General features: G+C 35.5%; 1 protein-coding gene and 1 long non-coding RNA gene across 2 annotated transcripts; both read left to right on the forward strand.

Moving 5' to 3' along the window:
• Window positions 1–299: 299 nt before the first annotated feature.
• LOC112417282 (universal stress protein PHOS32) lies at window positions 300–7,424 on the forward strand. The gene is made up of 3 exons (XM_039828650.1): window positions 300–1,171; window positions 6,420–6,463; window positions 7,136–7,424. Exons 1-2 carry the CDS (start codon window positions 427–429, stop codon window positions 6,425–6,427), a joined length of 753 nt encoding a protein of 250 aa, XP_039684584.1. The 5' UTR covers window positions 300–426; the 3' UTR covers window positions 6,428–6,463; window positions 7,136–7,424.
• Window positions 7,425–11,548: 4,124 nt separating this feature from the next.
• On the forward strand, window positions 11,549–12,642 carry LOC25502590 (uncharacterized). Its single transcript, XR_005643447.1, has 2 exons — window positions 11,549–11,760; window positions 12,387–12,642. It is a non-coding gene; the product is annotated as an uncharacterized lncRNA (long non-coding RNA).
• Window positions 12,643–13,929: the final 1,287 nt, after the last annotated feature.

The following is a 13,929-nucleotide window of genomic DNA, read 5'->3' on the forward strand; positions in this document are numbered from 1 at the left end:
ACACCCACTGATTTTTTAGAAGGTATGTTTTAGCAACATTCACCTTAAGTGTATTTAACAACTTTTTAGTTATATCTTCGCTAAAACACACCTTAATAAAAACTAGTGAGTGTATCTTAGCAAACCCATATATATATATATATATATATATATATTTTCTTCTATCTCTCTCTAAATTACATCTTCCATTTAGTTTGACAAAGAGCATCTTAACTCCAAAACACAAGAGCCCAACTTGTAGGGCACATGTCCTCCCATAGTCTCTCTCACTATTTATACCCTATCCAATCACTAACTTTCCATAATAATAAAATCCCAATCCCTTGATTAACACACTTCCCTACTTCTTAGCAAGTAAGAAACACATCATCTCTCTCTCTAGAAAACCCCTCTTTTTTCTCTCTTCTTGTCCAAAAAACCAAAAAAATGCAGAACCCCAATAACCCCGCATACGAATCCGACCCACAACTCCCCCAAATCAGAATCCACCACCCTTCCTCCCCTCGCCACCAGTCCGCCGCAACACCAACTCCCACTGCCGGCGCCCGTCGTAAAATCGGCGTCGCCGTTGACCTCTCCGACGAGAGCGCGTACGCTGTACGCTGGGCCGTACAACACTACATCCGACCCGGTGATGCTGTCATCCTCCTCCACGTCAGCCCTACCAACGTCCTCTTCGGCGCTGATTGGGGTTCCATCGATCTCTCCATCAACACCGATCCAAATTCAGAAGAAGAAGCCATAAACATTGCCACCAATAACACTGAGATCTCTTCCACGCCGAAACGGAAGCTAGAAGAAGACTACGACGCTTTCACCGCGACGAAGTCTGCTGATCTCGCTAAACCGCTCAAAGAAGCTCAGATTCCGTATAAGATCCATATTGTGAAGGATCATGATATGAAGGAACGGTTATGTCTGGAAGTTGAGCGTCTTGGTCTTAGTGCTGTGATTATGGGAAGCCGTGGATTTGGCGCGGTGCGTCGAGGGAGTGATGGGAAGCTTGGGAGTGTTAGTGATTACTGTGTGCATCATTGTGTTTGTCCTGTTGTTGTTGTTCGTTATCCTGATGATAAAGATGCTGCTGAGGCTGTTGTTGCTGTTAAGGAAGGTGATGAGGGTGAAGCTGTTATTAAGCCTGTTGGTTCTGTTGCGCATGAACATAAGAAAGGTTAGGGTTTTTGATGAATTTTGTTTTTGGTTGTGATGATTTTGAAGGTTTTTTTGTTGATTGCATAATTGAATTGAATTTGATGATGTTTGTGGTGGTAGTGTATAGTTTGATTGTTGAAGTAGCGTGTGATTTTATATGGCATGTGGTATGTTAGTGTATGGGATATGGATTTTATGTGGGGCAAACCACCAAATTAGTCGTTGATTTTGTAGGGATTTTTCTAATATATCATGACAGTGACGTTATGGATGATTAAAAAAGGTCTTTGACTCTATTAAACCGTCAAGTTGGTCCCTATATTTAGCCACCTACTATCAATTAGGTCCTTATATTTTAGCAATTTGCTCGTAGTAGTGACAAATCAATGTCCACTGTGATTCATGAACCATCCTTGATAGGCCGTGGACTTTCGAAGTTGGATTTATTCGTATCAATTATGAATCATGTGATAACATATTTGGTTTTAATCACAAAGCTTATGATATGGATTCTCATTTGATTCGTGTGACCTAGCAAATGAATCCAAATAACTCATTTATGATTTAGCTGGTCTAGGGTATTCCATAAGCTTTGTGGGTGTGGGGGAGGAACCTTGTGCGCGACAGCTGCAAGCATGAGATTTTCCAGGCTGTTGTGCTTGTGAGCTTAACGAGCCATTTCCACTTGCTTGATCAGCTTGTTGTTGAATTGTTTCAATATTGTGCTTCTCTGATTTGGAGTAAATGCAAATTGGATTGGATTTTAAAATTCAGATTCTTAAAAATATCTGTGACGTTATGGATGATTAAAAAAGGTCTTTGACTCTATTAAACCGTCAAGTTGGTCCCTATATTTAGCCACCAAATTAGTCGTTGATTTTGTAGGGATTTTTCTAATATATCATGACAGTGACGTTATGGATGATTAAAAAAGGTCTTTGACTCTATTAAACCGTCAAGTTGGTCCCTATATTTAGCCACCTACTATCAATTAGGTCCTTATATTTTAGCAATTTGCTCGTAGTAGTGACAAATCAATGTCCACTGTGATTCATGAACCATCCTTGATAGGCCGTGGACTTTCGAAGTTGGATTTATTCGTATCAATTATGAATCATGTGATAACATATTTGGTTTTAATCACAAAGCTTATGATATGGATTCTCATTTGATTCGTGTGACCTAGCAAATGAATCCAAATAACTCATTTATGATTTAGCTGGTCTAGGGTATTCCATAAGCTTTGTGGGTGTGGGGGAGGAACCTTGTGCGCGACAGCTGCAAGCATGAGATTTTCCAGGCTGTTGTGCTTGTGAGCTTAACGAGCCATTTCCACTTGCTTGATCAGCTTGTTGTTGAATTGTTTCAATATTGTGCTTCTCTGATTTGGAGTAAATGCAAATTGGATTGGATTTTAAAATTCAGATTCTTAAAAATATCTGTGACGTTATGGATGATTAAAAAAGGTCTTTGACTCTATTAAACCGTCAAGTTGGTCCCTATATTTAGCCACCAAATTAGTCGTTGATTTTGTAGGGATTTTTCTAATATATCATGACAGTGACGTTATGGATGATTAAAAAAGGTCTTTGACTCTATTAAACCGTCAAGTTGGTCCCTATATTTAGCCACCTACTATCAATTAGGTCCTTATATTTTAGCAATTTGCTCGTAGTAGTGACAAATCAATGTCCACTGTGATTCATGAACCATCCTTGATAGGCCGTGGACTTTCGAAGTTGGATTTATTCGTATCAATTATGAATCATGTGATAACATATTTGGTTTTAATCACAAAGCTTATGATATGGATTCTCATTTGATTCGTGTGACCTAGCAAATGAATCCAAATAACTCATTTATGATTTAGCTGGTCTAGGGTATTCCATAAGCTTTGTGGGTGTGGGGGAGGAACCTTGTGCGCGACAGCTGCAAGCATGAGATTTTCCAGGCTGTTGTGCTTGTGAGCTTAACGAGCCATTTCCACTTGCTTGATCAGCTTGTTGTTGAATTGTTTCAATATTGTGCTTCTCTGATTTGGAGTAAATGCAAATTGGATTGGATTTTAAAATTCAGATTCTTAAAAATATCTGTGACGTTATGGATGATTAAAAAAGGTCTTTGACTCTATTAAACCGTCAAGTTGGTCCCTATATTTAGCCACCAAATTAGTCGTTGATTTTGTAGGGATTTTTCTAATATATCATGACAGTGACGTTATGGATGATTAAAAAAGGTCTTTGACTCTATTAAACCGTCAAGTTGGTCCCTATATTTAGCCACCTACTATCAATTAGGTCCTTATATTTTAGCAATTTGCTCGTAGTAGTGACAAATCAATGTCCACTGTGATTCATGAACCATCCTTGATAGGCCGTGGACTTTCGAAGTTGGATTTATTCGTATCAATTATGAATCATGTGATAACATATTTGGTTTTAATCACAAAGCTTATGATATGGATTCTCATTTGATTCGTGTGACCTAGCAAATGAATCCAAATAACTCATTTATGATTTAGCTGGTCTAGGGTATTCCATAAGCTTTGTGGGTGTGGGGGAGGAACCTTGTGCGCGACAGCTGCAAGCATGAGATTTTCCAGGCTGTTGTGCTTGTGAGCTTAACGAGCCATTTCCACTTGCTTGATCAGCTTGTTGTTGAATTGTTTCAATATTGTGCTTCTCTGATTTGGAGTAAATGCAAATTGGATTGGATTTTAAAATTCAGATTCTTAAAAATATCTGTGACGTTATGGATGATTAAAAAAGGTCTTTGACTCTATTAAACCGTCAAGTTGGTCCCTATATTTAGCCACCAAATTAGTCGTTGATTTTGTAGGGATTTTTCTAATATATCATGACAGTGACGTTATGGATGATTAAAAAAGGTCTTTGACTCTATTAAACCGTCAAGTTGGTCCCTATATTTAGCCACCTACTATCAATTAGGTCCTTATATTTTAGCAATTTGCTCGTAGTAGTGACAAATCAATGTCCACTGTGATTCATGAACCATCCTTGATAGGCCGTGGACTTTCGAAGTTGGATTTATTCGTATCAATTATGAATCATGTGATAACATATTTGGTTTTAATCACAAAGCTTATGATATGGATTCTCATTTGATTCGTGTGACCTAGCAAATGAATCCAAATAACTCATTTATGATTTAGCTGGTCTAGGGTATTCCATAAGCTTTGTGGGTGTGGGGGAGGAACCTTGTGCGCGACAGCTGCAAGCATGAGATTTTCCAGGCTGTTGTGCTTGTGAGCTTAACGAGCCATTTCCACTTGCTTGATCAGCTTGTTGTTGAATTGTTTCAATATTGTGCTTCTCTGATTTGGAGTAAATGCAAATTGGATTGGATTTTAAAATTCAGATTCTTAAAAATATCTGTGACGTTATGGATGATTAAAAAAGGTCTTTGACTCTATTAAACCGTCAAGTTGGTCCCTATATTTAGCCACCAAATTAGTCGTTGATTTTGTAGGGATTTTTCTAATATATCATGACAGTGACGTTATGGATGATTAAAAAAGGTCTTTGACTCTATTAAACCGTCAAGTTGGTCCCTATATTTAGCCACCTACTATCAATTAGGTCCTTATATTTTAGCAATTTGCTCGTAGTAGTGACAAATCAATGTCCACTGTGATTCATGAACCATCCTTGATAGGCCGTGGACTTTCGAAGTTGGATTTATTCGTATCAATTATGAATCATGTGATAACATATTTGGTTTTAATCACAAAGCTTATGATATGGATTCTCATTTGATTCGTGTGACCTAGCAAATGAATCCAAATAACTCATTTATGATTTAGCTGGTCTAGGGTATTCCATAAGCTTTGTGGGTGTGGGGGAGGAACCTTGTGCGCGACAGCTGCAAGCATGAGATTTTCCAGGCTGTTGTGCTTGTGAGCTTAACGAGCCATTTCCACTTGCTTGATCAGCTTGTTGTTGAATTGTTTCAATATTGTGCTTCTCTGATTTGGAGTAAATGCAAATTGGATTGGATTTTAAAATTCAGATTCTTAAAAATATCTGTGTGATTATGGTGCTAGATGGCTGGTCTGATATGTTTTGTATTACTATACAGTTAATACTTATAAACACATAATTGCTACTAATTGAATCAAATTACTCAATTCATGAAATACTTATAATTCATAATTAAAAACAAAAGTCATAAGCAAAAGATACATTTAAATACCGACGTATTTTGAGGAGTATTTTGGTGCAACATCAGGCTACCTTAAAAATCAATTTTGTATCATCGGGTATTTTGGTGTGGCAACCTGCAGCTCTTTTTATTCCCAGCTGATATTTTTTGCACTAGTAATTCCTCCTAAAGTAGTTTTACCACAGAAATATCATGTAACCTTCCCATCCTTCTTGTCCTTTAAACTATTTCACTGTCATGATATGTCAATGTTATCCCACTTGGTCTAAACATATGGGCACAAGAATCCGCAGAGCCACTTGTTAATGATATTGATGGTTAAGAATGAGTAAGAGTTGTCATGGCTCTTGGAATGAGAATAAAGAGGCTTGGCCGTCCGCGACTGGTTCACAATAGATGGGAAAGTGAAGAGGAAAGAAGGAGTGTGTGTTTCTGGTCACAGTGAAGAGAGATATACAGGGATTCTCTGTTTGAGCCAAATCCTTAAAATACCACCGTAATGACTCAGTTTTAGGGTTTTCAAATCCCCCTAACACAATAACGGTCCTGTTGTTGTGTCACCACTGTAAAACGCAAAGCAAATCTCAGTTGCAAACGTGGCTCTAACTTCATTCTGCTTTGCATTGCTACATGTGTGGGTGGCTAGCCATTGCTCCGCCCCTCCCCAGTACTATCGGCTACAATGTGCCACTAGCCAACTATTGACAACATAGGTTAAATATGTGGCTGAATGTGCTTGTGTAGTTTTATTTATATGTCTTGTGTGTTATCTTATTCATATGTTGTAAGTCAAATATGGAAGCTGGATTTATGCATTTTATCTGTATGTATGCTTTGTTTGTTTTAACTTTTATGCATTTTATCTGCATTGCTTGGATATAATGTTGATATAATTTGACATTATTCCTGCTCTCTTCTAATATATTATCATGTACTTGACTTATCATTTTTCAACGTAATTTAGAGTTGTATCTACATGTCATTTCAAGACACTGGTGGATACTTGTTCTTTTACATCTTTGATACATTTACGTTGGTTGTGTAATTGAAAATTAACGCCATAATTGTTGGTTGGTTTGGTGCAGAAGATTAGTGGGAGCCCAATTCATCACCTCAACTGTCTCTGCAGGTGTGCCCTTTCTCCTTTTTGTACCTGCTATAACATATAAATACCTTGTTTTGTTGTTTGTCAGTGGATGGGATCTTGCTCATTATCCTTTAGTTTGAGCAAATAATGCTTGCAGACTTATAGCTATTGCAGATGCAAAAACGATGAAAACTGTTTCTTCTTCAAGTGTGTAGTTTGGTTCAAACCAGGGGATGGTAGGGGAGGGATTGGATGAGATATTTTGTTTGATTTATAAGATTGGTGTTTGATAGATTTTAATGGAGAGCAAGTGCTACATTACTTTTTACACCTTTGGCTTTTTAATATATGGTCCGAGACAATGTTGGAATTAATTTTAGTCAATATAAACTTTATAGCAACTCTTGGGCCTAATCACCCCAATTATTGTAGGGGAGCAAAATTTCTGCTAGGAGAATATTGCTTCGGATTCCCCTACTCCCGTTTTGCTTCCAAAATAATGAACCAAACAAGAAAGACTTATAGTAATCCCCCCACCACCTCCCTTAAATGCTTTCCTGTGAAATAACTTCAAATGGTCAAATCTCTGTCTTGATTTTATCCATTTCCTTTTTTTTTCCTTGGTTTTTTTTTTTAACTCCATTGCAAAATGCACCTGATCTAAAATGGATTGTTGGAAATATTTGTTAAGTGATCTCTTTCTCTTCTTGTCAGGTTGCACTTTAAAGCATTTTCCTGGATGTTACAACTCTGGAAAGATTATGGATGGTTTTGTATGGCTTGATGATTTTGGTTCTTTTAGGCTGTTGTAAGATTGTATTTGGTTCCGAACTGGTATATACTCTTTCATGTAGATGTACAAATTTGCTTGTGACTGTTTTTGGGGTTATGTTCCCATTCTGTATGTGGGAGATCGGATTTATCTTAATGCTCTTTTAATTAACTACTAGATAATTATGAAAAACTATTTGCTGGTCATGGAACTGTGACTATGTTTGTGCTAGGAAATTCTTGACATAGTAAATTGATAGGATTTTTTTTACTTTTTTTTTTTTTTTTATCAATATAATAATATTTTAAAGGAGCCATGAGAGTTGGTATTTTGGTAATCCAGAAAAACTTCATCTTCCAAAAAATTAAAACTTCATCTTCTCATTCTTGATAATCCAGAAATTAAATAATCCAGAAAAATTGATCTTTATCATCTGGTTCATATCTTGATAATTTTGTTCATCATCTTCATTGATGAACAAATACATGTTGAACAAACAAAAATTTTCTATAACAATTGGAGATTACTTGTCGTTGCAACCTTCCCCAGCTTCAATCTGTCACGTACATGCTATGAAAATATATTAAATAAAATAGAGGAATCACTTTATATATTTGTAGTGAAATATTTGTTATGTGACTTACATGTTTAAATTCATCTAGCTTCATAAACAAAAATTTGCTTCATCAAACCCAGCAACAAGTTGAACAAACAAAAACAAAACATTCACTTCATCTTCAACCCAAATAATGCTATTCTACGGTTCCTATTTTAAGCAAACCATAAATATCAATAACAACCAGATCAAATTGATTTGGATATGGAATTAAGTTTCCAGGTTGATATGGAGCACAAAAACAGCAGCAAATTGAATTTAAACAAATACATGTACCAACAGCAGGAGGAAAATGCAGCACAAAAACAGAAGAAAAAAAAAAAGCTAGAATGCCTAGAGAGCAAAACAGAACCAGCAACAACAGGCATAGTATTAGGCCAAAAAACTCCCTCCAACCGTATCAACTCTGCGGCCACAGAACCACGAAGCCTCAAACACGCCTTAGCCACGCTCAAGTACACGCCTATATGGGGGTTGTAGACTTGTAGCTACTATGGAGTACTTGAGGGTTTTGTTGGGAAGGTGATGGGTTCAAGAGGAAGAAGAAGAAGCCATTGGAATGGAAGGTGGTGCCGGTGGCTGGGGTTAGTAGAGAGGCTGGGGTTAGTAGAGAGAAAGAAGGGAGATTGAACCAACCAAACACATAGATTGGAAGAAGCCATTGGAAGTGAAAAGAATTGATTTTTTTTTCTTCTGATTTTTTAATTCTTTTTTTAATTTATTTAATTTAAAAATAGATTTTTTGGTTTTTTAAATTATTTAATTAATTAATTAAACACATGGTCTGCCACGTAGGCATTGAATAAGTCAAAATTGACCAAAAGGATTAAAGATGCAATTGAGCTAAATCATAAGGGACCAAAATTATAGTTTTTGACTTTTTGTACTTAGGGGATCAAAATTGCAAGTTTTTGAAAATTAGGGGGGAAAATGCACTTTAGCCCTCAATAAATAGGGCTCAACAATTTTTTTTTTTGAACAAGCATAGGGCTCAACAATTGGCTTTGACCTAGAGAAAATAGAGAAATCCCCACTTATACAACACCAATAATTACCACAAGAGATTTACCACCAACTTAGTTTTTGAGCATGAAATCAAAGGTTTGAGAAACACAATTCCAAAATTCCAAAATTCTTCATATACAATCCAAAAGTTGAAGAAGATTTGCAGCAACAACAACTCAGAAATGCTTACGTATGAGTTCAGTTCGACACAATACAAAAGGTCAAAGAAAGTTTCAACGTAAAATAATCAATACAAATTTTAGTAACGGAAACACGGTGCACAAAACAAATGATTAGAGAAAGTCTCACCGGCAAGTTAGAAATAAAAAAATCTCAAATTCTAAATATCTTTTAGTTTTTCAAATGAGAAATGTTTTTTTTTTGAAGGAACGAAATGAGAAATGTTGAATGGTGCGAATACAGTGCGTACAAAATTTCACAACAAAAATAGCTAGCTGTATTTCTTTTTGTTCTCTAATCAGAATAGAAGCAGCAACTCAACACTGATTTGATTTATGTGTGCCATATACCTATTTTGTCGGTTTCTAAGAAATAAATTGATTTCGTAACACTTTTTTTCGCTAATATGGGGGATTTTATCTTCCATGGTATGAGACATGATCACTATAATTTTTTTCTGCTGAAGTGTGAGACTTATTACTCAAAGTCTCTTTAAACAAAGTAATTAATCCCTAACATATTATGCCAAGATTTTTGAATCGAGCATTGCGAACTATCACGACAGGGACTTCTGCTAATGTTATCATTTTATTGCAATAATATGTTTGCGTGCTTGTGATAGTGCAAACAACTCGCATGACACCAGCAAGTGAAGCTTAATGCTTATCTATTTTGGTTGGGATTAAATTACCATCCCTACACTAGGGGATTTATTATCATATCTGACAAGTACTTTATCACATTGTATTTACGTTTCGAAAGGTGCTTGAGGGGCAGAGGACAATGGTTTTGAATATTAACTCCACTTGACATACGTGCTAACCTTCCGACAATCAAGTACGAATGCGCTGATATGTGAGGTTTTAAGGTAAAAATATATATGTGGGCAAATGCTTTGAATTAGCCTTTATAGTGAAGAATTAGTATTTGAGAACCCCAAAACCCTAGTCTGGACGTCTGCGAGCATATTAGGGTGAGTCTGGACATCTGCGGATCCGAAATGAACGGTCCAAATACCTTTGTGCGGCCTTGGTTGAGTGTATTTAGGGTGAGTCTATACAATGATGTGTATTGGCTGCTAGTGAGAGCTGAGAGGACCAATTTTTCAAGGAATTGATCAATATGAATATATAATTTGTTCCAGATAATTATTGTGAAAGTTAGGAGAAATATGAGGTACAGACTGGGTGTAAGGGATGTTATCGAGTATATTTTTCCACTCAAATTCTAGAACGTGTTAACTTAAAAGTTGCTTCACCCACGGCCCACGTTAAATATAATGTGTGGATTAAATCAATATCTATGTTGTATTTTACCTCTAAAAAAAAATCTATGTTGTATTTTAGTTTAATGACTTTAATCAGCTTGGACCACCAAGATGGTGAAATGGGAGACTCACTATTCAAAGTCTCCTCAAATAAATGAATTAATAAATTAATCAGCAACTTACTATGCCTATAGTTTTGAATTAAGCATTGCAAAGTGGGAACTATCATGGCACTGCATTCTAACATTGTTTCCTTGCTAATCATCGCAGGTCTACGATAGAATAAAGAAGAAATATAAAAAGAAACTAACATTGATTTTGAATAAAAAAGAAACTAACACTCATTTTGAATAAAAAATAAACTAACGAGAACTTGAATCAAAATCATACAGTTTGTTCATGATAGTAGATTTGCCAACTAGGATGAGGTTCACTTGGCGGCTTTCGACACACTACACATCCTTCGTCAAACTTCTTCGCGTGCATGTGCGGCTACGAAGTTAAATTACGAAGTTTGAGGAATCAAGCTATTTTTTCTCTGCAAACAAAAAAAGACCTATATAAGCCTTCTAATTGGATTAGTGATTCTTTATTATTTATTCATACCCAGTTGTATTTAACTTCACCAATATTTTATAGCCATAAGAAAATCATGAACAAGATGCCATATCAAAATATGTGACAACAAGATAACCAAACAAGCAACTATGACTTACCTACAATAAGGTCCACACGAATATTTCTTTACATACAAAATAAGAAAGCAACAACAAGAGAGAAAAAATTAACAAGTGTTTTTCTTTGACAATCTAAGGCAACTTATTTAATATTGTGGTGATGATTTTGACAAAAGATAAACTTTGAAATTTCAATAAAATAACGATGTCACCTTGGTTTCGTCAAACTTACCGTGAAGCATACATACTGGACAAAACACTAAACTAATTTCCATTAAAATAAATCATATCAAGTCAAATTGAAATTCATGACTTCGTGAAATAACCTGATTATATTACGCGTAAACGAGTAATAACATATATCTGAGTGTCCCCACGTTTAAGCTCATTTAAACATAGTGAATCTTTCAAACCATATTCATTAGCATCTAAAGGCTAGCTAACTAAGGATTTCATATCTTTATTGACAACACAGTGAACTTATCAAACCATGAATCTAGAAACAGAATACTAGAACATAATAGATTCAAACTAACTCACAAATCACTTAATATATTCTCAACTCAGCAAAATCACACCTATTAATTTTGTACAAATTTCACATTGAAAAGGTGTGTGACTTTTATATAAGGTTATCTTCTTTACACTAAATTAGCCATTACTAGATGCTGCATAACAAACCATAATTTTTCTTCAGTTCAGATTTGTTGATCATGATTACAACCAAAAAACAAATGTCACTGATTCTCACAGGCGTGCTCACAAAAAGGACGGTGAAGAGGACAGTTTACACATGCCTGTTATGCAGATTTCTTTGCACAGGTAAACAACTAGCCTAATCGCACTCGGACAATTTACATAATATTCTATTGAAAATATTACTCCTCACTTACTGTCCTTGTGAGAATAGTTAACGACTTTGTTATTTTTATTAAAATAGCTTATCAATTATCATTGATTAATTCCTCCCACGTGGGAGGTTATTGATGGAGCGGAGAATAAATAAGCTATTATACGAGTTCCTCCTACAATTCGGGAGTAGTCTAGTCCCCTTGCACTTTCAAAGATTTCCACTATATTATAAATTGCAGGACACAACCAAGAGACTTCCAATGCTCAAGCACACAAGCAAGAAACTTCCAAATGCTCAATTACAACCGAAAGAGTTTCAAAAAGATTACAAATAACTTGTTTTGTAGTTTGTCTGTGGATGAGATCTTGCTCTATGTCCTTTGTTTGAAGCAAATAATGCATGTAGACCGATAGATATTGCAAATGCAACAATTATGAAATCTGTTTCTTGTTCTAGTGTGTGTTTGGTTCAAACCAGGGGATAGATATTGCACATGCAACAATTATGAAATCTGTTTCTTGTTCTAGTGTGTGTTTGGTTCGAACCAAACAATAAAGACTTGACATTTTACCATTTCTTTTCTCTTCCTGTGCAGAATGCACCTGATCTAAAATGGATTGTTGGAAATATTTGTTAAGTGCTCTCTTTCTCTTCTTGTCAGGTTGCACCTTAGAGCATTTCCCTGGATGTTATAACTCTGGAAAGATTATGGATGGCTTTGTATGGCTTGATGATTTTAGTTCCTTTAGGCTGTTGTAAGATTGTATTTGGTTCCGAACTGGTATATACTCTTTCATGTAGATGTACAAATTTGCTTGTGACTGTTTTTGGGGTTATGTTCCCATTCTGTATGTTCCCATTCTGCATGTACGTTTCAAAGTAATCGTTGATAAGGACAATTCAGGGAATGGTGCTAAGAAATTCCTTATAGGATTTTTTATTTTTTGACAAACACGATTCCTCGTTCCAAATTTTTTCGCACAAATCCAAAAGTTGAAGAAAGATTTGCATATTTTTGTAATGGCTAGTGACTTGAGATGACCCGATTTAATAAGGAATTGATCAATATGAATGTTTTATTTTTGCTCTGGATATAAAAAACTTAATAGAATATATATTTTTTGCTCCAGATAATTATCGTAAAAGTTAGGAGAAATATGAGTTACATGGACCAGGTGTAGGTGATGTTATCAAGTATATTTTTCCATTCAAAATCTAGAACATGTTAACTTACACGTTGCCTCGAAAATTGTTGTTGACACTTCACTGTTGACTGAAAACACTAGAAATTAAAATTACTGAAATGTCATCAATGGCAATTAACTTCCGCAGAAATTAATCGACTGTAATTAACTGCCGATCTACAACCATTTTAACATATACATGGAAAGAAAACAATCTTTATCGGCACTTAAGTGCCATGGAGCTATTTCTCTGTCAATTATACGGTGAAGTCAGAAAATTGACTTTTTTGAAAATTATACGGTGAAGTTAGAAAATTGACTTTTTTGAAAAAGTTATTTTGTTTATTCAATAGTATAATTTCCGATATCATGTCAGCTAGTGTCATGTTGATGGACCACTCTAAAACTAAGCTTTATCTTATTACAAATTAGTCCTCATACAAAATATAAGGGGAATTTCAATCTTAGTGCACAAATGAGAATCTATGTTTAATTTTGATTTAATCAGGGACACAATTGCAATAAGTATGGGCAGATTTGCAATACACCATATAATGACGTGACATGCATTAAGTACACAAATATTCAATGATTGGTCATTTAACTTCACCAAAAAAGTCATTTTCATGACTTCACCATAGAAATTTTCATATGTTAAAATGGTTATGGATCGGCGGTTAACTACCGGTTAATTTCCGCAGCAATTAACTGTCGATGGGGGCATTTGAGTAATTTTCTGGTGTTTTTCAGCCAACGGTGAACTGCCAACCACAATTTTCAGTTGCCTCGGACATGGCCCACACTAAACATAATGTTTGTCTCTCTCCTTGCTTAGCTAAAAAAAAATTGTTGTATTTTAGTTTAATGTCTCTAATCTGCTTGGACCACCAAGATGCTGAAATGGGAGACTTACTATTCAAAGTCTCCTCAAATAAATTAATTAATAATTAATCA

This window comes from Medicago truncatula, chromosome 8, assembly GCF_003473485.1.
Source record: "Medicago truncatula cultivar Jemalong A17 chromosome 8, MtrunA17r5.0-ANR, whole genome shotgun sequence".
NCBI classification, from domain to species: Eukaryota; Viridiplantae; Streptophyta; class Magnoliopsida; order Fabales; family Fabaceae; genus Medicago; species Medicago truncatula.

Bases quoted from the DNA above. Each gene is read 5' to 3' on its own strand.
- LOC112417282 (XM_039828650.1), top strand. From the start codon at position 427: ATGCAGAACCCCAATAACCCCGCATACGAATCCGACCCACAACTCCCC.